At 26.2% G+C, this 24,398-nt stretch overlaps 4 protein-coding genes across 4 annotated transcripts; 1 reads left to right on the forward strand and 3 right to left on the reverse strand.

Annotated features, from left to right (window-relative positions):
- Positions 1 to 8,432: 8,432 nt before the first annotated feature.
- On the forward strand, positions 8,433 to 9,455 carry GO595_006233 (uncharacterized protein; the record flags this gene model as incomplete). Its single annotated transcript, XM_067919564.1, has 1 exon — positions 8,433 to 9,455. One exon carries the CDS (start codon positions 8,433 to 8,435, stop codon positions 9,453 to 9,455), a length of 1,023 nt encoding a protein of 340 aa, XP_067773548.1.
- A 1,420-nt stretch (positions 9,456 to 10,875) lies between these two features.
- GO595_006234 (Sec23/Sec24 trunk domain containing protein) lies at positions 10,876 to 13,679 on the reverse strand (the record flags this gene model as incomplete). The annotated part of the gene is made up of 2 exons (XM_067919565.1): positions 10,876 to 11,395; positions 12,427 to 13,679. The coding sequence occupies 2 exons, from the start codon at positions 13,677 to 13,679 to the stop codon at positions 10,876 to 10,878; spliced, it is 1,773 nt and encodes a 590-aa protein (XP_067773549.1).
- A 133-nt stretch (positions 13,680 to 13,812) lies between these two features.
- On the reverse strand, positions 13,813 to 14,322 carry GO595_006235 (ADP-ribosylation factor-like protein 8B; the record flags this gene model as incomplete). The annotated part of the gene is made up of 1 exon (XM_067919566.1): positions 13,813 to 14,322. One exon carries the CDS (start codon positions 14,320 to 14,322, stop codon positions 13,813 to 13,815), a length of 510 nt encoding a protein of 169 aa, XP_067773550.1.
- Positions 14,323 to 19,233: 4,911 nt separating this feature from the next.
- GO595_006236 (uncharacterized protein) lies at positions 19,234 to 22,002 on the reverse strand (the record flags this gene model as incomplete). Its single annotated transcript, XM_067919567.1, has 2 exons — positions 19,234 to 19,793; positions 20,241 to 22,002. 2 exons carry the CDS (start codon positions 22,000 to 22,002, stop codon positions 19,234 to 19,236), a joined length of 2,322 nt encoding a protein of 773 aa, XP_067773551.1.
- Positions 22,003 to 24,398: the final 2,396 nt, after the last annotated feature.

Raw genomic sequence — 24,398 nt, forward strand, 5'->3', positions numbered from 1 at the left:
CGAAATCATTGGTTATAATATATTTATCTTATGTAAATCACTTAAATCAATTAAAGTGAATGAAAATAATCAAAATTTTGCTAATTATCAAAATGATGATGTTCTTTATGATAAAAACATTAAACGTTTATTATCATTTCCAATTTCTTATTCAGATCAAACATTTGAAATTCCAAACACAATTACAATAATTGATAATTATGCTTTTTATAGTTGTACTATCTTAACAAATATTAAAATATCAAATTTAGTTGAAACAATTGGAAATTATGCTTTTTATGGATGTACTTCATTATTAAATATTACAATTCCTAATTCAGTTGAAACTATTGGTAAAAATGCTTTTGAAGGATGTACATTATTAACAAAAGTAATAATTTCTGAATCAGTAAAATATATTGGTGATAATGCATTTGCAAAATGTATATCTATTCAAATGTATGATGTATCTGCAGAAAATTCATTTTATTCGAATTATAATAATGATAAAGTACTTTATAATAAGAATTTTACAAATTTGTTATATTATCCAACACAAAATAACATTGAAACATTTGAAATTCCAAACACAGTTGTTAAAATTAATGATTATTCATTTTCTAATTCAAAATATTTAAAGAATATCATTGTTCCTAATTCATTAAAAACAATTGGTAAATATTCATTTTATTGTTGTTATTCATTAACAAATATAACAAAATTAAATTCAGTTATATTAATTGATGAATATGCATTTTGTTCGTGTGAAGCATTAAAGACAATTTCTTTTGGTGAACAACTTGAAACAATTGGTATATATTCGTTCTATTCTGCTCATATAAGAAGTATTATCATTCCAAATTCAGTTAAATCAATTGGTAAATATGCTTTTTATATGTGTTATTATTTAAATGAAGTTGAAATTGGAGAAAATGTAGAGACAATTGGTGAATATGCATTTTCTTCTTGTATTTTTAATAAGGTGATAATTCCTAATTCTGTAATTTCATTAGGAACATATACATTTGAACAAAATTATTATTTGGAATCAGTAATAATTGGTGATAATATAAAAGTAATTCCTGGCTCTTGTTTTTCTAATTGTAATTCTTTAAAATATATTACATTTCCAAAAGGTTTGATTGAAATTGGAAATAGCGCATTTAAAAATTGTAAATATTTATCAAATATAATATTACCTGATTCGATTACTACAATTAAAAATAATGCATTTGATTCATGTTCATCATTAAAAAACATTACATTAGGAAAGAATTTAATCTCAATTAAAAATAATGTATTTCAAAATTGTGGATTAATAAATATAATAATTCCAAATTTAGTTTTAACAATTGGTGAATCAACATTTCAAAAATGTGAATCATTAGAATCAATTACATTAAATGAAAACTTATTAACAATTAGGAAAAAATTATTTTCCAGTTGTACAAACTTAAGAAATATAACAATTCCAAATTCTGTTTATTCAATAGAAAGTTATGCATTTTATAGTTGTTCTAATTTAGAAACTATTACATTTGGAGAAAACGTCAAAAACATTGGTAGGGGTTCATTTCAAAGTTGTTTGCATTTAAAGAATATAACAATTCCAAATAAAGTTACTTCGATTCAAGAAAGTGTATTTCAAGGATGTCAAAATTTAGAAAAAACTGTTTTTAATGAAAATATAATTGAAATTGAATCTTTCGCATTTCAATCATGTAATTCATTAAGAAATATTACAATACCAAATTCAGTTGCATCATTAGGAAGTTCAGCCTTTTTATCATGTAATAAATTAGAAAATGTAATAATTAGCGAAAATATAAAAATAATACAAAGTTCAACATTTAGTAGTTGTAATAAGTTAAGTAATATTAACATTCCTAAATCAGTTAATATAATTCAAGATTCCGCATTTTATTCCACAAATTTATCGAAATTGGAAGTTGGTGATAATTTAATAGAAATTGGTGCAAAAGCTTTTTCATTATGTCCTAACTTACAAACAGTTTTATGTCCAAATGTAACATCTATAGGTGAAGAATGTTTCTCACAATGTATTAATTTGAAAAGTATTTCATTTTTATCTCTTGAGAATAGTTCCAAATTATGTTTTTCTGATTGTTATTCATTAGATAGTTTAAATTTGCCTTCTCTTAAATTTATTGGTATTTCATCATTTTCAAAATGCGATGGATTAAAATCTATCGAATTATCGACAGTAGAAATTATATCAGAATCTTCATTTTATAATTGTTATAATGTTAAAACTATGAAATTACAAAATGTCGAAAAAATTGGAAACAAAGCATTTCAAAATGTTGTTGTTTTAACTAATCTTGAATTACCTAAAGTCAAAGAAATTGGTGATTATTGTTTTGATGGATGTGTACAATTAACAACATTTAATGCACCGAATCTTATAAATTGTAGTAAATTTTCATTCCAAGGAAATAATAATATAAATATTTTTAATATGCCTAATTTAGAAGTTGCATCTGATTATTTATTTTCGAATAAGAATATCAATTCTATTAATATTAACAAATGTATTAAATTTGGAAACTCTTGTTTTTTAAATAGTGTTTTTAATGGTACTTTATATTTTAAAAGTGTTAAAGAAATTGGTGATTATTGTTTTTGTAATAGTAATAATTTAATATCCATTAATTTCCCTAATGTAACTTATATTGGTATTAATTCATTTCAGAATTGTAAATCACTTAAAAGTATTTCTTTAACATCATTAAGAATATGTTCAAATTATGCATTCGAAGGTTGTACTTCAATTATTGATATTGAATTTGAAAATTTAGAAATCCTTGGAGATGAAGTATTTAAAGATTCAAGTTTGAAAACATTAAAAGCACCGAATTTAATCGAATTTGGTTATCGATGTTTTGCTGATTTACGAAATTATAATTTCACATTCGATTTTCCTAATGTAACAAAACTTGGCATCGAATGCTTTATGAATTCATCACTTACTTCCATATTTTTAAATAATGTCCAAAATGTATCAAAAAGATGTTTTGCTTATTGTGATGAACTCAATTCATTATCATTGCCAAACCTATTATATATTGATGAATATTCTTTTTATTCATGTAATTCAATCAAAGCGATTTACTTCCATCTTTTGATAGAAATTGGTCCTTATGCATTTTCTGAATGTTCAAATATAGTAACCGTTTATTTATCTAATTTACAAATTATTAGAGAAGGCGCATTTCGAAATTGTAGATTAATTCAATCAATAAATTTAGAAAATATTATTGAAATAGAAAAAAATGCATTTTCTAATTGTTATTCACTTGAACAATTTTCTTGTTCTTCATTAAAGAAAATAGGAAACGCTGTTTTAATTAATTGTTCATCATTAAAATATGTTAATTTACCAATGCTTGAATTTGTTGATGATAATTTATTTTATGATTGTCAATCATTGATAGATGTAAAACTTGATAATATTATAACAATTGGTACTTCATCATTCGAAAAATGTGTTTCATTAAATTCGATCTTTTTACCTAATATTAAAACAATTGGTGATTGTTCATTTAAAGATTGTTCATCATTAATAACATTTAATAATTTGAATGTACAAACAATTGGAAAAATGTCATTTGAAAATTGTTATAAATTAGAAACAATTCAAATGTCAAATTTACAAACAATTGGAGATTATTCATTTAAAGATTGTGTTTCACTTGTTAATGTTGAAATAGAAAATATTAAAGTAATTAGTGATTCAATATTCGAAAATTGTAAATCAATAAAAACAATTTCATTACCGAAAGTTACAGAAGTTGGAAATTCTTCATTTAAAAATTGTATTTCATTACAAAATATTTCATTTGGTAATGTAATTTCTATTGGTAAATATTCATTTTTAAATTGTTATTCTTTAACAACAATAAATTTATCAAATGTTCAAACAATTAATGACAATTCATTTGAAAATTGTATTTCACTTATAAACATATCATTAAACATAATAACGTTAGGAAATTCAGCATTTATAAATTGTACGAAACTTTTATCAATTAATTTTCCAAAACTTTTAACTATTCAATCATATACATTTTATAATTGTCTTCAACTTAAACATGTTCAACTTCAAAATGTTACAACAATTGAAAAATTTTCATTTACGAATTGTAAATCGATAGAAATAATTAACTTTAATCAAACGAATAAAATTTGTACTAGTTCATTTGAAAATTGTAGTTCACTTACAACTGTATTATTACCACGTTTATATACAATTGATGGAGACAAATGTTTTTCGAATTGTTATTCTTTAAATTTAATATATTTTCCAATTCTATATAATGTACAAAATGATAATTCATTAATATTCGAAAATTGTAGTTCGTTATATATAATTTCTTTCCCTGAAAGTCCTCCACATTTTAATCCGAATATTTTCGATTTTACAGGAAAAAAGAAAATATATAAAAATGGTCACGTTGTTTATGATATTGTTTTATGTTTGCCTTACAGAAAAAATTATGAAAATTATGTCGTCGATGGTATAAATGAATGGAATGGTATATTGACTTTGGAGCCTGATAATTATTTTGATGTTTGTAAGTTTACAAGTGATACAAAACAAGATAAATATGGATTAACTATCGGATTATCTGTGGGTGGAGTGGTTTTAGTAATAATTATCATAGTAATATCTGTTGTAGTTTATATGAACTATAGGGAAAATAAGTTGTTGAGTATGCAAATGAATGAACATTTGTTGCTGACTTCTTCAGTTATTGAGGACTTTGGATAAAATTCCATTTGGAATTTCCCAAAGTTTTTGTTAAATTAAAATGATTATCACATAATAAAATAGGTTTGAGTGTAGATTACATTTTTTTTTTTTTTTTTGAGACTGTTTTTATAATTATAGATAAAAATACAAAAATGAAAACTCATATATTGATAAATTTGCTGAACATAATATGTTCCCCTAATTTGAACAATTTAGCATTATGCGGAAATACTTTTTGAGCGAAGATAATATATTATGAACTTACGTTTGGCTATTCTTAGTGTATATAGTATGAAAATATGAGCTGAATGAAAAATAGCGCTTGACGATCGTTATAACATGTTCATATAGACAGTAGTTAAACGGATAACATGTTAGTATAGGTTGTATCCGACAGTAAAAGATTAGCTCGCTAAGTGCTCCATTTTTTGAAACTTCTGTACTTTTGGGAATTAATGTCGAAAAACCATTTGAAGAATTTGCCCAAATAATCATAAAACGGGAAGAAAAAAAGAAAAGAGGGAACAAATTTGTTCCATAAGTTAATTTGTTTATAAAATTTTTTTTGTTCTCTCCATCAACAGTAACAATACTTTGGTAAACTGACACTGACGTTAAACTATTCGATAATTATCTGAAGTATATATATCCTAATCTTTACGATTTCCATTCTTGAATCCAATTTGTTTTGTCCAATGCTCATGGATGTTGTTTATAAGCAACATTATAAATATAAATTTGAAATAAATCCAAAATGCATTTTGAAAAAAATTAACTTTAAATTTAAGGTTTTTATCATTTTCAAACTGCCGCGATAATATTTTAATATTTTTACTTTTCAAGCTCCAATGGGAGAGTAAAATTTTTCATGAAAAAGATGAAAATATATTATATTATTATATATTATGAGAAAAGCATGCTTTTTGGCGATTTTACAACAACTTTTTTGTGGAAATTGCAACATTTTGTGAAAATAAACCTTTTTCATTCAATATTTTCTATGAGGTCTCGCAACCCCAAAATTTCAATTAAAAGTCATGCAAAAATCCTTAAAATTTCAAGAATCACCAAAAAAAATTTCAAATGCAATCTCATTCCAAGATTAGCGAAACCTTCGAAAATAATGATATTAAATCGAAACCTACAATCATGGAATTATTATTTAAACTTGAACAAATCATTTTTAATTTAACTCAAGATAACTTTGAATTAACAATTGATCAAACAATGAAATTATTCGATTTAGATTTCCCATATTCATATAATAAAATTATTAGTAATTTGGTTTATTTTGCATTTTATTCTAATAACGAACTTAATATATATTAAAATTATTTGGAAACAATACAAATAAAAGAAAAAGAAATTCAAAAAAATGTTACAAATATAACAAAAATTTTTAGTAATCATATAAGTAAAATAGGTTCTCAATAATCATATTATTTACTTGAGGAAATGATTAGACGAAATTTGATTGATTCTAATATTACAAAAAATATTCGATCATTTTATTTTATGCATTATAAAGTAAACCCTGATATTAATGCTTTATTTTTTAGTTCACCTAATAAAGCATTTTTTACTTATGAAGAACTATCAAAGAATGATTTTGAACTTCATAAGCAATTAATTAAAAAAGGAGTTAATCCAAATGAAATTGCAAAAGTAATTCGAAATGATGAAATAGAAAAACTTCAAGAAATATCATCTCAAAATGATTTTGATTTTAATCAAACAATTCCAAAATCACTTTATGAAAGATATTCATTTATTAATCATAAAAATGTTACGTTAATTGATTATGCAGCATTTTTTTCTTCAGTTAAATGTTTTAAATATTTGCTTATGAATGGAGCAGAAGTAGATAACACAGGTAAATATGCAATTGCAAGTGGAAATGAAGAAATTATTCATTTATGTGAACAAAATCATTCATCATTTGCAGGTGCATATGAAACAGCAATCCAATTCCATCAAAATGATATCTTTAAGTATGTTTATGAACATAAATTAGAACAAATATATGAAAATGCTCAATATTTAATACGTAAATTTTCATCAAAAGAACATTCTTATCCAGTCAATATCAATGACTTGGGATGTTTATGTATAAAAACAGGAAACTATGAAATTTTTTCATTTTTACAAGGAGTAGGGCTGAAAATAAATGATAGTATTATTGATGAAGCAGCAAAAGTCGGAAATTTATATCTTGTTAAATATTTCCTTCAAAATAATCAAACCCCAAAAGATATTTTTATTTTCTCTTCGGAATCAGGAAATATTGAACTTGTGAAATATGTTTTTGAACTAAAAGAAATTAATATTAATACTATGGATAATTCAAAATTATATTTAATGCTTATTTTAATGTTTTATTTACAAATGATATTTGGAAATTATATAAATTATTAGAGACAGCATTTTTAAAAGCATCTGAAAATGGCCATATAGAAATAGTTAAATTTCTTCTTGAACAAAAAGGAATTGATATTAAAGCTAGAGACGTTTGTTTGATTTCATTAAAATTTGCTTTTATAATTTTATATTTCCATATAAAATTTGCGAACTATTTATTTTATTTCAAACACCACTTATTTTGGCATCATTAAATGGTCATATAGAAATTGTTAAATTACTTCTCGAACAAAAAGGAATTGATATTAATAATAAAGATATTTATTTATCTTATTTGATATTTCTTTTAATAATTTTTTATTTCAAAATAATATTTAGAAATTATTTACATCATTTAAAACAGCACTTATATATGCATCTGAAAATGGTCATATAGATATAGTTAAATTACTTCTTGAACAAAAAGGAATTGATGTTAATGCCAAAAATATTTATTTGTTTTAATTATAATTTATTTTAATAATTTGGTATTTTCTAATAATATTTGGAAATTATTTAAATTATTTGACACAGCACTTATTTTTGCATCTTATTATGGTAAAATAGAAATAGTTAAGTTACTTCTTGAACAAGAAGGAATTGATATTAATGCTAAAGATATTTATTTGTTTTATTTAATATTTATTTTAATAATTTTATATTTCAAAATAATATTTGGAAATTATATAAATTATTTAATACAGCACTTATTTTAGCATCTAAAATGGTCATACAGAAATCGTTAAATTGATAAATGAAAGAAAGGTAAATACAAATACCTTTGATTTTAGTGTATTAACGAACAAAAATAACTTCTTGTTATTAAATGGTTTTCAAAATAATTTTAAATTCAAGGAAGATACTCATAAAAACTCAAATAACAAAAATATTTCTGGTCAATTGACATAAGTACACAAACTAATAATATTGAAATCAATTCAAGAAAAACATCATCTAAATCATTACATTATCAAAATGTAATCCATATAAATTTACAATAAAAAAATTTAAAGGGAATTACTTTAACAAACTCAAAATGTTCATAAAAACTTCATAGCTATCGTGAAAATGTGATGAAATTACTTCTTTTATCGATTTATGTGATTGTAGTTCAGATTTGTTGATTTGAAGAAATTTTGGGTAGGCTAGTGAAATCAAAGAAATTATTGGCAGATGTTGTAAAATTATCAAAAAGTTACGATTTTTAATTGAATGCATGATTCAAGTATTTTGAGCTGTTCGTTTAATGCCTAAAAAAAGAAAAATGTGAACGTTTAAAAAAATGAATGTACAAAATGACCTTGTTGAATATGCGCGAGACATTTTGAAAAAAGTTATTATCCAAGGAGATATAAAATCACTACATGATTCTTTGGTTGATGAACTTCGTGATGTTTTAACTATACAAATACTTGCGCAACGGATTTCAAAAATTGATGAAATTTCAGAAATTAGAAATGCAACAGAGCCAAAGCTTAATTTGCTTTCTCCTGGCTTTTGGACTTTTGATATACCTGTGATCATCAAATCGACTGAATGGCTTGCTCACTTCTCTATCAATTCCTCGCATAAAATCAATGACTTTAACTTTTCTCAAAAACCACATTTCATTCCAGCATCATATTTTAATCCACACAAAGTAATTTGCCAACAATTATCAGATCTTCCACAAATTTATTACATAAAACCAGTAAAACGTAAAACTGTCAAACTCCCCATAGCAGTATTTATTCATGCTGCTGTCCAACTTGATCTTGATGGTCATATGGGGATGCGATATCCGTTTCGTGATCTTGATTTTTTAGCTCAACATAAAGTTGGGCTTATCCGTAATTCGTATGAGAATTATGGTGAGCCAGACACCGTAGTTTGTATTGCGCTTAAATCTATTGATGCTGCACTTTCTCTAGAAGAACATGAAAGTATAACATTAATTCTTCATGGTTTTGCGGCTTTGTTTCTTCCTAATATCTTAGAAAAACGTGGCTCTTTAATATCGAAAATAATCCTTATTAATCCCGCATGGGAAGCACTTCCTGAATCAAATCTTGAGAATATGAGCATAGATAAGGTAAAATGTGATTTACCGATAATGTTAATTGGTTGTGAAAATGATCAAATAATGATAAAAGATCATTTCGATATGTGGAAAGAAGCTCTTGGGAATTCATATGCTTTATGGTTTGAAAATTGTGACCATTTTTTGATGAGAGCATTAAGAATTCCAACAGAAAATGATTATACAGTTGAGGGACATGTAGAAGAGAAAGTTATGCGTAAAATGATACAATGGATGAAGCAATAAACTATGTATAATAAAAGACCTATTTTTATAAGCAATTATTAACATGAATCAGCAAGAAGAAATCGTAATATTACAATTCTTTATTGAATTCAACATTTTGTTATGATTTTTAAGCTTTATACAAATATAAAAATATTACAGCTATATAAAAAATATAATATTTATTGTAAAAATGATGATGAAACACAACAACACCCAACTATGAAATACATAGCTAAAATTTATGATTTTATTTTCAGTGATTTAAATAGTTTATCATTAAAATTTATCCAAAACAGTGTATATCGTTTTTTATTTATATTAAAAACTTTTTTCTTTTGGGAATTGATTAAGTGAGGAATTTCTTGTTCAAAATTCAATGCATTGGTTTGGTGATGAACCATCTTATCTTCATTCCTCGTGAGCGAATCTGGATTTACTTTTCCAATTATAATATTATATATATTCGTATTCGTTTTTAAAGGATTTCACATCGAGGCGTTTATTAATAAGTCATTTGCAAATTTGAACTTTTAACATTAATACCAACGCAAACATTTACACAAAGTAACACAACAATAAAATTAAATACATTTTCACAACCCAATAATTTTTCACAATCAAAAACAAATACACAAAGTAACACATACTCTAAGCTGAATATATTAATTTTATCATGTATAAACAATATAACATATTCTGTAACAATTACATTTTCATATTCATATTATCAAATATATTACTATTATAGTAATTATTTTACATTAATGACTTTAGTAGAATAATAATATACAAGTAATAATAATAATAATCATCCATCAATTATTGTTATAATTGTTGATAAAAATATTATAATTCTTGTTATCTTAATCTTAATTTTTTTTTATAAAGGTTTTTTTTTGCAGCTTTAATGAAAATTATTAACATTATTTCATGAACTCCTTTGTGAAATAGAAGTCTTTCTTCCTCACAGTTGAATGCATTGCAATATTTCTTTAATAGCTTCATTTAAAGTTAACTTTATTGATTTGCAATTTTAGTATTTTTCTTCATCACTTACATCATATAAAATTAATTTACAATGAACTTGAGATGATGGAGTTAATATTAACCTATTTGACTTCTCGTTATCAAAAGTAATTAACCAATACATACATTTCCTTGAAGATCATATCAGCTGTCTAATTTTCCAGAAAATTTCTCCTTTAGGAAGGCGATTTTTAAGTTTTTTGTTGTAGAAATTTAAGATGATGAATAGATTAAGAAATAAACCATACATATGTGTGTTGCAAAAAATCTTTTTTTTATCCATTGGTAACTTGAATATCAATGAGAATGAAAAATATTTCTGCAATAAATTCATTATAAACAGGTAAAACAAAAGTTTTATTAATAATTATTACAAATATTTGTGGAGCATTTCTTCTAAAGAAGAAGATGTTCAAAATTTTTCTCCTCTTATTGGTGTTAATTGAATTTCTCCTTCGCTGGGATCAACTTTACAAACTAGAACAGAATCGGGTCCCTTCCATTGGATAACCATTTTAGGCGGTCCTGTTAATGCGTATAAATCAATTGATTGATCGGGCTCAATTAGCTCAGCATCACTTGGATCAATCCAAGCACATGTCGCAAATAACTCTGAGTTTGAAAGATCTGCAAGTTCATTGTCAACTTCTGCTGTTAATCTATTTATTTCCATCTCTTTTTGTGATAACTGTGAATTAAATTGATTACCGAAATTTGTATGAGATCCTAACCATCTCACTTTTGATTTTCCACTCCTTTCTACTAAACCAACTCCAGCTAAAACATTAGTTACATCGTATAATCTTCTTTTTGTTGTTCTTAGTTCCTTTTCAACAGTAGCAAGTTCAACGTCATTTCCATTGGCCTCGGTTAAAATACGAACGAATCCTTGTGTAAGATGAACGAGTGTTTGTTTGTCGGCCATTTTTGAGCTCGTGTCACTTTTGTTTTAATTATGAAAAAAGTGACAATAATCGACAAATCGCGTCAAGTTATTGTTCGAAACAAAAAATGAAAAACTTTTTAAGAGATATGCACAATAATGTGTCATGCTTCAAAACATTTTTTATATGATATTAACAACGAAAGATAAATTCTTTATTCAAATAAATGAAAGTATTTATTTTATATGATCTTCATTTGCTTTGTCCATTGTTGCAATGTTTCACCTGATCTGGGTGAATCATCTACAAGAATATCCTCGAAAACATATTCTCTTTCACTTCCTTGTACAATAATTTCATGATCTAAATATCTCCCACTAAATTTCCAACATTCGTTAATTAAATTTTTCAAATTTTTATTTTCAAAAGTGTCCAATTCTGGCACTTTTTGAGGCACCCCATTTATATTTTCTGTTCCAAAAGTATTTAACAGGAAATTAGTATTAACATTCTTAGAAACCCATAAATAAATTTTATCATATGTATGAAATAGGAAACAATTTCCATATTTAAAAGAATCACCACATAAAGGTAATAATTTAATTTCATCTGAATCTAAAACATACATTTTCGGATATAAATATAACAACAAATCGTTTAAATTCATATTTCGACAATTTATTAATTGTCCCATTCTACCATCAGCTCCAAGTTTATATTTATTGAAGTTGAATGTAGGGTTTACTAATAAAGAATGGAACAAATAATTCATTGATACAAAAGGAATTCCTAAATTTAACATTTTAATGAAATCTTGTTTCAAGTATTCAAATGCTTTATTTGGACCACGTGACAAAATTGCGGAAATTGCAATTCGTGAAATTAATGTCATAAATGCATCTTCGTTAATATTATTCCAAATATTATTAATAACATTTGAAGTCGGAAATGAAAATGTAAATACTCTAAGAAAACGTTTACCGGAATTATTAACAAATGAAAATATAATTTGGAAAATTGCTTCATTTGAAATATTATTTATTTCAACAGACAACTCAAAAACTATCGAATTATTATACGGAAATACAGGAAATACAATTAATCCGTTATCTCGAATAGAACAATTTGTATGCACACGTAATAATCGAATTCCTTTTGATGACATAAATCGTAAGCTACTTCCCCAATAATACCTATTTGTTAATGTATTAAACAAGTCAATATTCAAGGGATTAATTTCATTTTCAGTTAATCCTTCATAACAATAAAGTCGACCACATGTTAATCCACATGGAATCGCAACATTAGATATGTCTTCGTTACCAATAGTAAACATATAAACTGATACTTGCGCACGTGAAAGTTTAAACCCAATCGTGCGATAAACTCGGCCACTTCCATCTTTTGGTAACATTAATTGTGTATATTCATCAGAAGTATCATTTAATGGATGAAGAAGTCCACCGCCATAACGTGGGACATTAGAAAAACTCGAAATTATGATTCCGCCTGTTTGACGAAGTAATAATTCGGAGATACATAATGAACTAAATAAACAATGTCCTTTAATGGATTCGTTTGGTGGATTTTTAAGAAGATAATCAATTGATGAAGTAAAGTTGTCAATGCACTCAGATTTATATGGAAAAATTTCACTATGGACAAAAAATGGTGGCTCGGTGAAATCAGATATAATGATCTGTGATTGGGTTTTAAGGTTAAAAATGGTAACTACATTGGTTATTGTCATGAGGCCAATACGATAATCATCTGGAATTGATGGAATTGAGGATTTAAGACAATGAAGAAATTGTGTTGTAAATCCTGTGATATAAGTTGGATATGACATATCTATAATAAAAAGAAAAAGTGGAATTGGATTATTAAATTTGGGATTATCTGGTAATATAATATCATACACTGAATTACTTAATTCTGGACGATTGTGAAGTTTTATTTCTTTAGGAATTTTTGATGTTTTACCACATATCCCACACGTAAAAGAATCACCATTATTTGTTATTTTCATTTGTGGACATAAGTACGCACCACATGAACAAAAAGGAAATTTTATTGGTTCAACTGTTTGAACATTTTCAATTAGTGTCGGAGAGAGAATAAATCCATAAGGTATTTTACACTTAGAAGCAGCATCACGTCCATTTGGTAGAACATTAGTTACAGCTTTAAGATATGGTGTTGTATTACAAATTTTTGGATTTCCCCATGGAAATTGATTTTCATGAGTATAATTTCCAATAGTTTGTTGTGTAGTGGTATTTGGCGTTTCTGAGTCATTTACTTGAGTATATCTTATGATTCTTTTAGACATACCCAGGTGTGGCAAATTTTTTGTAATCAATTCAATCAAATGAAACTTTTTCTATATTTTACATTTCTGGGAAACGTTATGAAATCTTTCAATAATGCTTTTCTTGAAAATATTAATTCGATCTGATAGTTTACTAAAGATTTTCAATCATCCAATTGACGATTTCATCAACATTTGTTCTCTTTTTTGCGGAAGCACAAAATAGTTTAATTTTATGTGATTCAACTTCTTGAAGACGGAGTCTAGCAACAATGTCATTTTCTTTGAGAGCTTCTGGCAAGTCTTCTTTATTTGCAATGACTAAAATTGGAATATTTTCTAATTCCGGATCTTCAAGAAGAGATTCTAATTGTGCTTGACTTGAATCAACAGCTTCTTGATCAGAAGAATCCAAAACATAAAGAATTACATTTGATGTTTTGCAATGAGTACTCCACAAGTATTGATAAGACTGATGTCCACCAATATCATATACAATGAACTCAACATTTCCAACTTTAGCAGTTGAAGATCTTGCACCTATTGTCGGCATTGTTTCAGCTTCTGTATCTTCACCTGAAATAGCACGAACAAGGGTTGTTTTTCCAGCGTTTGGAAGTCCAACTATTGTTATTGATAGTTGTTTCTTGAAGAATAAACTCATTAACCAATGCCAAAACCTCGAGAAAATATTCATCGATGAATTAATTCCCACAGATTCAAAAACCGCGCGGTTATGTCACACAATTATTGAATAACGAACGATCAAAACCACACAACGATAAAACCGATAAAAAAGTTACTTATATTCACATTTTAGAAATAATCATCTTCATTAAGGTAATCATATTCAAAGTAATTTGTAAATTGTTGTGTATAATCATTATCATTCAACAAATGACTTTCAGTAGTTTGTTGTTGTTGTAATACACTTGTTTGTTGAACGACATCAAAGAACAAAGGCGTCGTATTAGACTTCGACATTTGAGGAGTTTGATTTAACAACAGTAGGCACTTAACCTCGCGAGGTAATTCATCATATTTTTTCTGAAGTTCAGATGAATGAAATTCATTTATTGAATTTTGAATTTTATCAAATGCATATGTTCTACTAATTATATAATTAAACACATCGACAATTAAAAACAAATCGCATTCAATCCCATCGATATATGACTTGTTTAAAATTGACAAAAGTTTCTCTGCGATCGTGTAAACTATTGAAATTATCTGATATTCACCAGTGAAAAACCGATTTATAAACACAAGAAATACCGAAGTAGCTATGGGCGCGTAATTAATGTCTTCTTTACCAGCTTGGTAATCTATCAAACAATTACAAAATGATTCGAAGACTTGTTCTGATATATTCATTAAAGAAGGATGTAAAAAGTCAAATAAAAGATTCCAAAACTTCATTTTGCCAGATTTTATATCTGATGAAACGTGTTGAATTAAAGCTAAAGAGAAAGATTGTTCATTACATAAAAGAGTCCAACAATTTAAATAAATTGATAATTTTGGATCATCATTTGGTAATTTTATTAGGAAATCTTCGTATAATTTTATTAGGTTATTAACATGATTTAAAACCGAGTTTTTGTCTGGTGATGAAATAGCAACTGGGAAACCAGGTGAGTAATAAGGATAATCTCTGATCCATAAAGTCCATAAAGTTGAAGTCGTTTGTGAGACGTTATTAATAAAGTATTCAAAAACGTTTTTGAAATATGTCGAATGTAAACCTGTTGGCAACAACGAGTAATAAGCTATAGCCAACGGGGAAGGATGTTGATATTGTAACGAGGTAGTTACGAACCTGGTCGTTATTGGTGGAGGGAATTCTCGTAATATACTTAAAAGTTCCATCAAATGATTTTGATCACCATTAATACTTTTCATTAATGATTCTGATATTATATCATTTACTGTTAATGAGTTAATATTTGACTTAATTACATTGAAATAAAGTTTAAAAAATTGGTTTTGGTTTTCTTGTGGTTGTTTCTTGATGTTGGATGATATAAAATCCGATGGTGATGCAATTTTATATTTAAAAATTGTTGATAAAAATTCTGTTATTACTTCATTAATGTTAGGATTTGTGATTAATTCGGGATTACTTATTAATACGTGTGAAACAGATCGTAAGAAATGATGTGATGGACGATTAATGCATTTAGAATCACAAAATCTAAAAAAGAAATTTATGAATATTTGTGGTGTCAACTGCTCAAATGTAAATAATTCCTTAAGAAATATATTAAATACTACTAAAAAATCTTTATCAGATTTAATACTAAAAAATGTATCGTATATATGTAAACTACACAAAAACGAATTTTCCCTTATGAATTTGTGGACTTTTTCAATAGAGATTTCCAAACTTTTTGAAGTCTTTTTACGTATTTCTGTGAAATATGATTTATAATTAGATAATATTGTAATTTGATTATTTTCTTCGCTTTGTTTACAATAATTATATAACTTTAACGTAAAATCTTGATATGTAGGTATTATAATGTTAACTAATTCAGGGAGTTGACTACGTGCTAAAAAAATAATTAAGTTATTCGATAAATATGAAACATCATAAATCGTTAAATTAATTGGTTTCGCCTTCATAAATAACTGTGGTATTAACATTAATGTATCCAACGTATTAAAATATTGTGCAGTTTCTGTGAAATTAATTGAGTTATCTAATAAATACAACGAAATATTAAACCTAAATAAAAATGGTAAATCGATTGCAATGTTTAAATTGTTTTTTATGTCTTGAGATATTAAATTTAATTTCTCATCAAATTCAGAATCAGGATATAAACGCTTTAAAATTTCATTTATCCTTAATAAAACAAATTGCGATCGATCATATGAAGGTAAATTTAATATAATTTCTAAAGTCTCTTCTTTTCTTGAATAAGAATAACCTTTTTTAGAGATATAATGTAAAAAATCAGTATAACCAAATATTTCCCAATATTGTAACTCAGCAAAAAGCCAAGAAAACAATGAAATGTTTTTCCAATGAAGAAATAAATATTCAAAAAATTGTGGAATGAAAATTTCTTTTTCCAATTCATATGTTCTTATTAATTCATTAATTATATATGCAATAACTGTAGGAATTGAAACATTTTGATTAGGAAACCAAAAAACAGATTCACAAATCGATATTAAAAATTGTTGTTTTTCTTCTTTCGTTGAAAAAATTAATGTTTCTTTAACATGTTCATATATTAATTTAGGATCTAATATATCATACATATCAAATAATAAATTACGGAAATGTGTTAAATAATCTAATTTCACAACTTGTATTATTTCAGCTATGGAATGAGCTCTTTCATTTGTATGATCAGTTCGAATACCTTTTAATAATGTTATGATTTCATATTTTGGATTAAAATATCCAAGTTGTACTAACGCTGAACCTGTCTTTTGTAAATTGTTACAATATGCTTTTAAATAATCTTTGGAATTCTTGGAACTTAAAGCTGTTTCAAGTAAACAAAAAGTGGATAAAATTTCGTCATCAAAAATTGAAAGGTTTAAATAATTGACATTCTCAATTAAAAATTGGATGATTTCGATGTGATTAAGAAGATTACGGGAATACAAAGCAAATGCAAGTTTACAATAATATGTTAAGAAACAAAAATTACTATTCTTTTGTCGTAATGATTCAAACGCATTTTTGTATTTCATTGTAAGTTCGTCTGTTGAAAGAATGGATTTTAACATATAACAATGAATGGCCCAAGATGCACGATCAGGCGGTATTTGAAAATCAATGCATTGTGAGATTAAATCTTCAACCTTGATATTTTCAAATGAAGGAAGTGGACAAAGTGAATAAAGATGAATGTTTGTATCTAGTAAATCATGTAAAAATAATGATATGTTTTCGGGATGTTGACTTGTTTGAAGAACTTGTGGAAGTTGTTCTGATTGTAGTTTGAAAATTTCTGGTAAACAATTTTCAACACTGTTAAGCATTTGTATAAATCTCTCAGGATCACTTATTGATCCCATATGCCGTGAATGTGTATCAAAAAAAAGACTATCTGTTGTGGTTCCTGGTGATATATTTATTAAGCTGTTCATGCTTTCGTTCGGAGATGGTTGTGGCGCAAGATATGGAGTTATTGCAAATTGGGAAATTAAACTTTGGCGAAGCATTTTATTGGCTGAAAGTATAATTGTTAACGGCTCCTTGAAAAACGTTTATTTCTTTTTCGTGCTTTTTGAGTAGAAATCCCATCTAATTCTTCAAAGATAATTGCAATATTATAGATAACATGGTATAACAACGTTTGTTATAAATATTTATTGATTCATGCTTGTGGAAAATATTCGAACTATTTTAAAAAAAATATGCAAGAAATTTCATATTTCGAAAAATATTGTCACTTTTTTAATCTTTATTAATAACTCTGTAATTTTTATCCATATTAATTTGATAAAAAAAATTGTTTTGTTTCCATCAATTATATATAGAGGGTTTTTACTTTTCTTCTTTATATAAATAAATTTTCTGATCATGTTTACCCGCATGTACAATGCTCAAAAAGCCATTCAATTCCATCTTTCAATTCGTCTCCTTTTATTGCACAACATCCTTGTACTTTCCATGCCTTATCTGTGTTTTCTTTGAGCTCTAACATATTTTCTAATTCATTTGGCTTAATTGCATCTGTACTGTCTTGTTTATTTAAATAAATAAGCAATGGAACATTATTCAAAATATCTTCTTTTAAAAGATTAGTAAGAGTATTGCATGCTTCATTGAGTCGTTGGTGATCAGTAGAATCAATAACAAAAATAAGTCCTTGTGTATCTTTAAAATAATGATGCCATAATGGTCTAAGTGTTTCGTTACCACCGATATCCCATATACATAACGTGATTTCATTGTATAATATTTCTTCAAAATTAAATCCAACTGTTGAAGAAGTTGTTATATATTTGTTATATTTTAACTGATTTAAAATCGTTGTTTTACCTGCGCCATCAAGTCCTAGCATAAGAATTTTCATGTTTTTGCTTCTGATAGGATACGTTTCAACCCATATCAATCCCATTATGCAACTATTTCTAAAAAATGTTTATTTGACCAAATTTCAATAATATCGCAAGAAAATTCAAATAAATGTGTTTTAACAAGATTTTATAATGAGCATATATTAAATAATTGTACAAGCTATCTTGAAGTAAAATTTGTTAAAATAAGAAATCAAATTTACAACAGAATACAGAGGTATCAATATGTAATGTTAAATTTATTAAAAATATTTACTCTAAATTAGTCGATAACACAAATTTTTGGGGTCAATAAAATTTTTATCATTAACAAATATTTAGTAATGCAAAAATGTTAATCATTTGTGGTATATCAATAACAGAATTTATTTAATTCCATTTAAATTCTCCAACAAAAATGACGCAACATAAAATAACACAAATGTTTAACACCATTTTTACTTTGTCCAAACTTTACACATTTTTAATGTTTTACACTTTTGCATAAAGTTTTCACACAAAAATGAAAAATTTTATTCGATTTCTGTTTTTACTTTTCGTCTTTTTCATCTTTTTCTTTCTTCTGGTATTCGTTTGGATTCAATTTTTCCATTATATTCTCCAACTTCATTTCAGCGTGTTTCAAGAACGCCTTTTCGAACTTCAAAGTTTGAGGAGTTTTCTGTGTTAGCAGCCAATTCAAACAGAATTCAAGTTTTTCTTTTAACAGCGCGTTATTTAGGAATAACTTTTGACTCTTAAACAGTGTCACTATTCTTCCTATTGAATCCATTAATACGTTTTCTATGATAATATTATGTAAGTTTGGATCATTCTTTGTGAATACATTAGCAGTGAATTCGAAGAATCTTCTTCTTAAAGCGTTATCATCTTTCTTAATTAAGTTTGATAATGTTTTACATAATGTATTATTCTTTAAGATTTCGAAGAGCGCGTCAGGTTTCTCCACTAAGAAGTTCAATATGAGCCAAGTTTCATGTAATATCAAGAAGTCGGAATCTTCTAAATGTTTTGCTATCGCTTCCGCAAATTCTGCTCTTGTTACTATTACTATTCGACATGTTTCCATTGTTAAGAAGATATTAATACCTTTTAATCGTTCTCGATATAAATCATTTGGAATCTCATGTAAATTCGATACTAAAAAGCCAACACTTGAAGCTAATTTTGATTTGTTTTCTTCCGAATCATAATTAATGATTAATCGATCATTAATTAATATCTTAATAATTGGGATTAATAATAATGACAAATATTTAGTATTCTGTTCTAATGAATTTGTTTTATGAATTACATCATTTAATAAGTCACAAAGTTCTGTACATAAAAATTGGAAATATAAACTTGAACTAGTATTAATAATATGATTAAATATTTTTGATATAGCATATGGAATATTATATATATTATGTCCTTGTAATAAATTTGGTAATATCCCAATGATTTTAGTACAATGTTTAACAAATAAAAAAGCGGCTTGATTCATACATGAACAATATAATATCGACCATAAGATTGTCGGCTCTGCTTCTTGACTTACCCATGTTAAGAAGTCTGCTCCTAATAATATACGATGAATTCGTGTGGAATTAGAATGTAATAACATTAATAAACAACAATAATAATCAGTGCCTTTCTTGGAACTACGTAATTGTTTTAAGAAGTTTTCTTCATATACAATTTGTGAGACTTTACTTGATGCTATATGACATTGTGAAAATGCTAATGTATAAAACTTAGATCCATTAAAATCACGGAATAATGATAAGAATAAGTCTAAGAGATAAAATCGATTAATCAATAAAAACTTTTCATTAGTTTTGTCAGTAACAATTGGTAACATTTCAACACGATATTTACTATTATAATTAACTAATTCGATAAATTCATGAAACATTATTAGGTTCTCAGGTGAAAATATAATGTTAATAAAGTCTAATGTTTCAGTGGTAGTAATATAACTACTTAAGAAATTTCCAATTCGTAATTTATCAAGGATTGATCGCTTTGATTTGAAAAAGATTTTAATCACATTTTCATATGAACTCATAAGTGGTTCAAAATATGTTATTAATGGTTTGCCATTAAATTCTAAATTAAGAACTTCTGCGAATTGTTTGGAATTATAATTATAATTTAAGATATATAATATGAAATCAATATGATTAACATTAATTTGTGGAGTCTTAAGGACATTTTGGACCTTTTCAATTTTCTTCTCTGGATATCCTTTAACAAATATCGTAGGATTAATAATAGTCGGACTTTTAATGGCTGGTTCATAAAACCCATATTCAACATTTTCTGTAATAAATTGTTTCTTGGAAACTCCAAAGACATATAAAACTTTGTCATAATGAAGCTTATGCTTACTACGTTCCTTTGGTTTGGTCTTAAGATTATGGAGTTGTTGCACTAACGTCCCATAATTTGACGGTGATGGAGTTTGATGAGCCCATTCAAAAAGTTTGGTGTCGTGTTCGGGTTGAGGGGGGACCGTTTCGCAGGGTGCCTCAAACGGTATCAAATCAAGCGTGGCGACCGTTTGCATGTCTTTTGGTGGTATTGGATATGATTTAAGTGTGTCATATGTGATGTTAGACCATTTAACATATGCTTCTTCATATTCTTCAAAAAAGTCATATATAATAGGATTGGGTTCAGACGCTACTAATGTGGAACACCATTGATCTTTACTTGTAACATGATGCTTATAACATAAAGGATCACGCTTAGGTACTTGGTCTGGAAATTGTTCATTAGGATCAATTTCATCCTTTTGATATATTTTTTGGAGCATGACAAAATAATTATTTGGCAAAAGTGGCCAAAGCTCTGGTTTGAATGTCCTAAAGCGGCCAGGATGTGACTTCTCTTCTTTGGTAAATATTTTAGGAAGTTCAGGTAAATAAAACTCACCAGAAATTGGATTTGGCAAATTCATATAAGAAAGATAAATAGTAGCTTCTGTATACCAAAGTTCAAAAGCCATCATGAACTCTTCTTTTGTTTGATAATTCTGTGGATTTGGAAAAGAAATTAATATATTATCTTGTGGTTTAAATGTTGATGGGAAAATATTCTGTGTAAATGGATCACGTATATCTTGAGAAGCATTTAGAGCATAAACATCGCCATCAATTGGTTGATAAAATTTATTTAATGGTGTAAAATCGCCATTGAGATAATATGGTATTTGATTTCCAGATTCGTGTTCATTGGCGTCATGTGGAGGGATGTTTATGAAGTCATATGTCATTTTGAGCGTGGTTTCCAACCCTGTAGTTCTCATTTGCATACGAAGGAAGGAATTGTAAACCTACAATGCTCTGAAATTTTGAAATAGGTGTTCTGAAAATTGCGATAAATATCAATTAATTTAAACGATACTAAAATAACGATAAATAAATTTTTGAAAATGATACGTTAAAGCACGAAATTTATCTGGCTGAAAAAATCAGTCACTCGCTGATATTATCATTTATTAATCTAAAAAAGATGAAAAATATATCGAGAAACTTTAAGTAGCCAAAACACTCAAAAAAATTTGGTAATTATTCAAAAATAATAGAATCAGTAATAATTATTTTTTGATTTTCAAATCACTTAAAGGCTAAATATTAATTTTTGAATTACTATTGTCTGTTTATTATTCTTGTTATAAATCTTTTTAGAAAATTATGAAATCATTTCTAAATTAATGAACAATTCTAATAGAAAAATATTTATTTTATCAAAGATAAATAAAAAATAAATTATAAAATCATAATATTTATTCATTTTTATTTTAAAATAACATCAAAAGCTTTTTCATAGCATTCATTCCAACTTTTTAATATATTTTGTCTGTCTGTTTTCAATCCATCCAATGAAATTTTTTCTTCTATAAATAATGACTTTAATAATTTAATAAGTTCTTCATCATTATCTACAATAAAACCATTAACTTCGTTTTTTATTATTTCTGAAACACATCCATTTCTAAATGTAATAATTGGAATACCAGAAATATTCATTTCTAAAAGTTCTTTTGGTATTTCTAAATCATTATTTAACTCATTCATATAAATTCCTAAGTCACAAGATGTTAAAATATGTGGAAATATATCATATTGATAAGGAACAAAAATAAATTTTGTCCGATCAAATGAAAGTTTTTGTACTCTTTCATTATATTCTTTCTCGAATTTCCCACTTCCACATATGATGAAAACAAATGATTTATTTGATTTTTGAAGTGTTTTTGAGTATTTTTCAATGCGTTTAAATATTGCGGAATCATAGGTTGAAAGTGGAAAAACTATATAAATAGATGAGCATGGAATAGACAAAAGTTGAGAAATGTCTTTTTTTGATTTTCTAGGTTGAGCAAATAAAGGATCTGGAAGATTTGGAATTACATATGATTGGAATCCACTAATTTTAAGTATCATTTGTATGCCCTTATTTGATGATATGAGAAAATTAGCAAAAGAAAACGATCGTTTAAAGATAATCCTAAAAAGATAATTTTCAAACCAATGAAAATTTTCTATATCAAAAATTAACTTGCAACTTTTAACACGTGTAAAAACAATAGAAAAAAGTAACTCAGTAAACGAAGAAGTAGATGATATAATAAAATTAACATTTCGAATATTAACTAAAATAGCAAGAAATTGAAAAAAATAAAATAAAAACTTAAGGGGAAAGGCCCATATAGATAGAAACCATGGGATATTAAAGAATTTGTATAAGTAATAAATGGTTATGTTTGGATTATTTTCGAGCTTACGAGGAATATCAGTTTCATCAAAACCGAAAATAAATAGCCTCATATCACTTATTTGAGATAATTTATCAGCATAATTTATAAAACGAGTATTTCTCCCAAGATCTGAAAAACAAAATAATACTCCTCTTGGCATTATCTGAAAGGATTTTCATTGAATAATTTTTGTCATTATTTATTTCTTACAAAAATATAATATAAGGAACGTTAAAACCAATGTTGTAAAATGAAATACAAAGAAAAAATAAGTCCTTTTAATCCAAATGAAATATTTCATGGAAAATTAGTTACAGTTTCTCCAATCAGTCCAAAAACAGAAAGTAGGCTAAAGAATTTTTTATTTAATATTGAATCACAAGAATTTGAAGATCAAAGAATTGGATTAAATGGATTAGTTAAAACACTATCAATGGTAGGTACGAATGAAATAAGCCGCTATTTTACAAATAAAAACTATCAAAACATAATCAATTTTATTCAATCTCCAATTGAAGAAATTCGCGCAAAAGCAATTTGTTGTTTAGGCTTTATGTCAACAATGAGAAATTTTCCCATTGAAGTGCTAACAAATCAAGATATAATCTTATACATTATTGAACAATTAAAATCACCAGATGAAATTATAGTTCGACATTCACTCGAAATTCTTTTACGAATAACTTCATTTGATGTATCACATTGTCAGTTAGTTTATGAATTACAATTACTCCCAATTCTCCAACATATCTCTAATAATACTCCATATATTTTATCAATTTTATATAACTTCATAACAAAACTTCAAATTTTTGATGAAACAATTTTAAATTTTGTACTTTCTATATTTTATAACTCAGAAAATCCGATTAATATTAATGATTCACTTCGCATTCTCACATTTTTTTCATATCAAAATATAAATTTTAATTTTACGTCTTTGTTTC

The sequence above is a fragment of the Histomonas meleagridis genome (genome assembly GCF_020186115.1).
Source record: "Histomonas meleagridis strain 2922-C6/04-10x chromosome Unknown contig_41, whole genome shotgun sequence".
Lineage (NCBI taxonomy): Eukaryota > Parabasalia > Tritrichomonadida > Dientamoebidae > Histomonas > Histomonas meleagridis.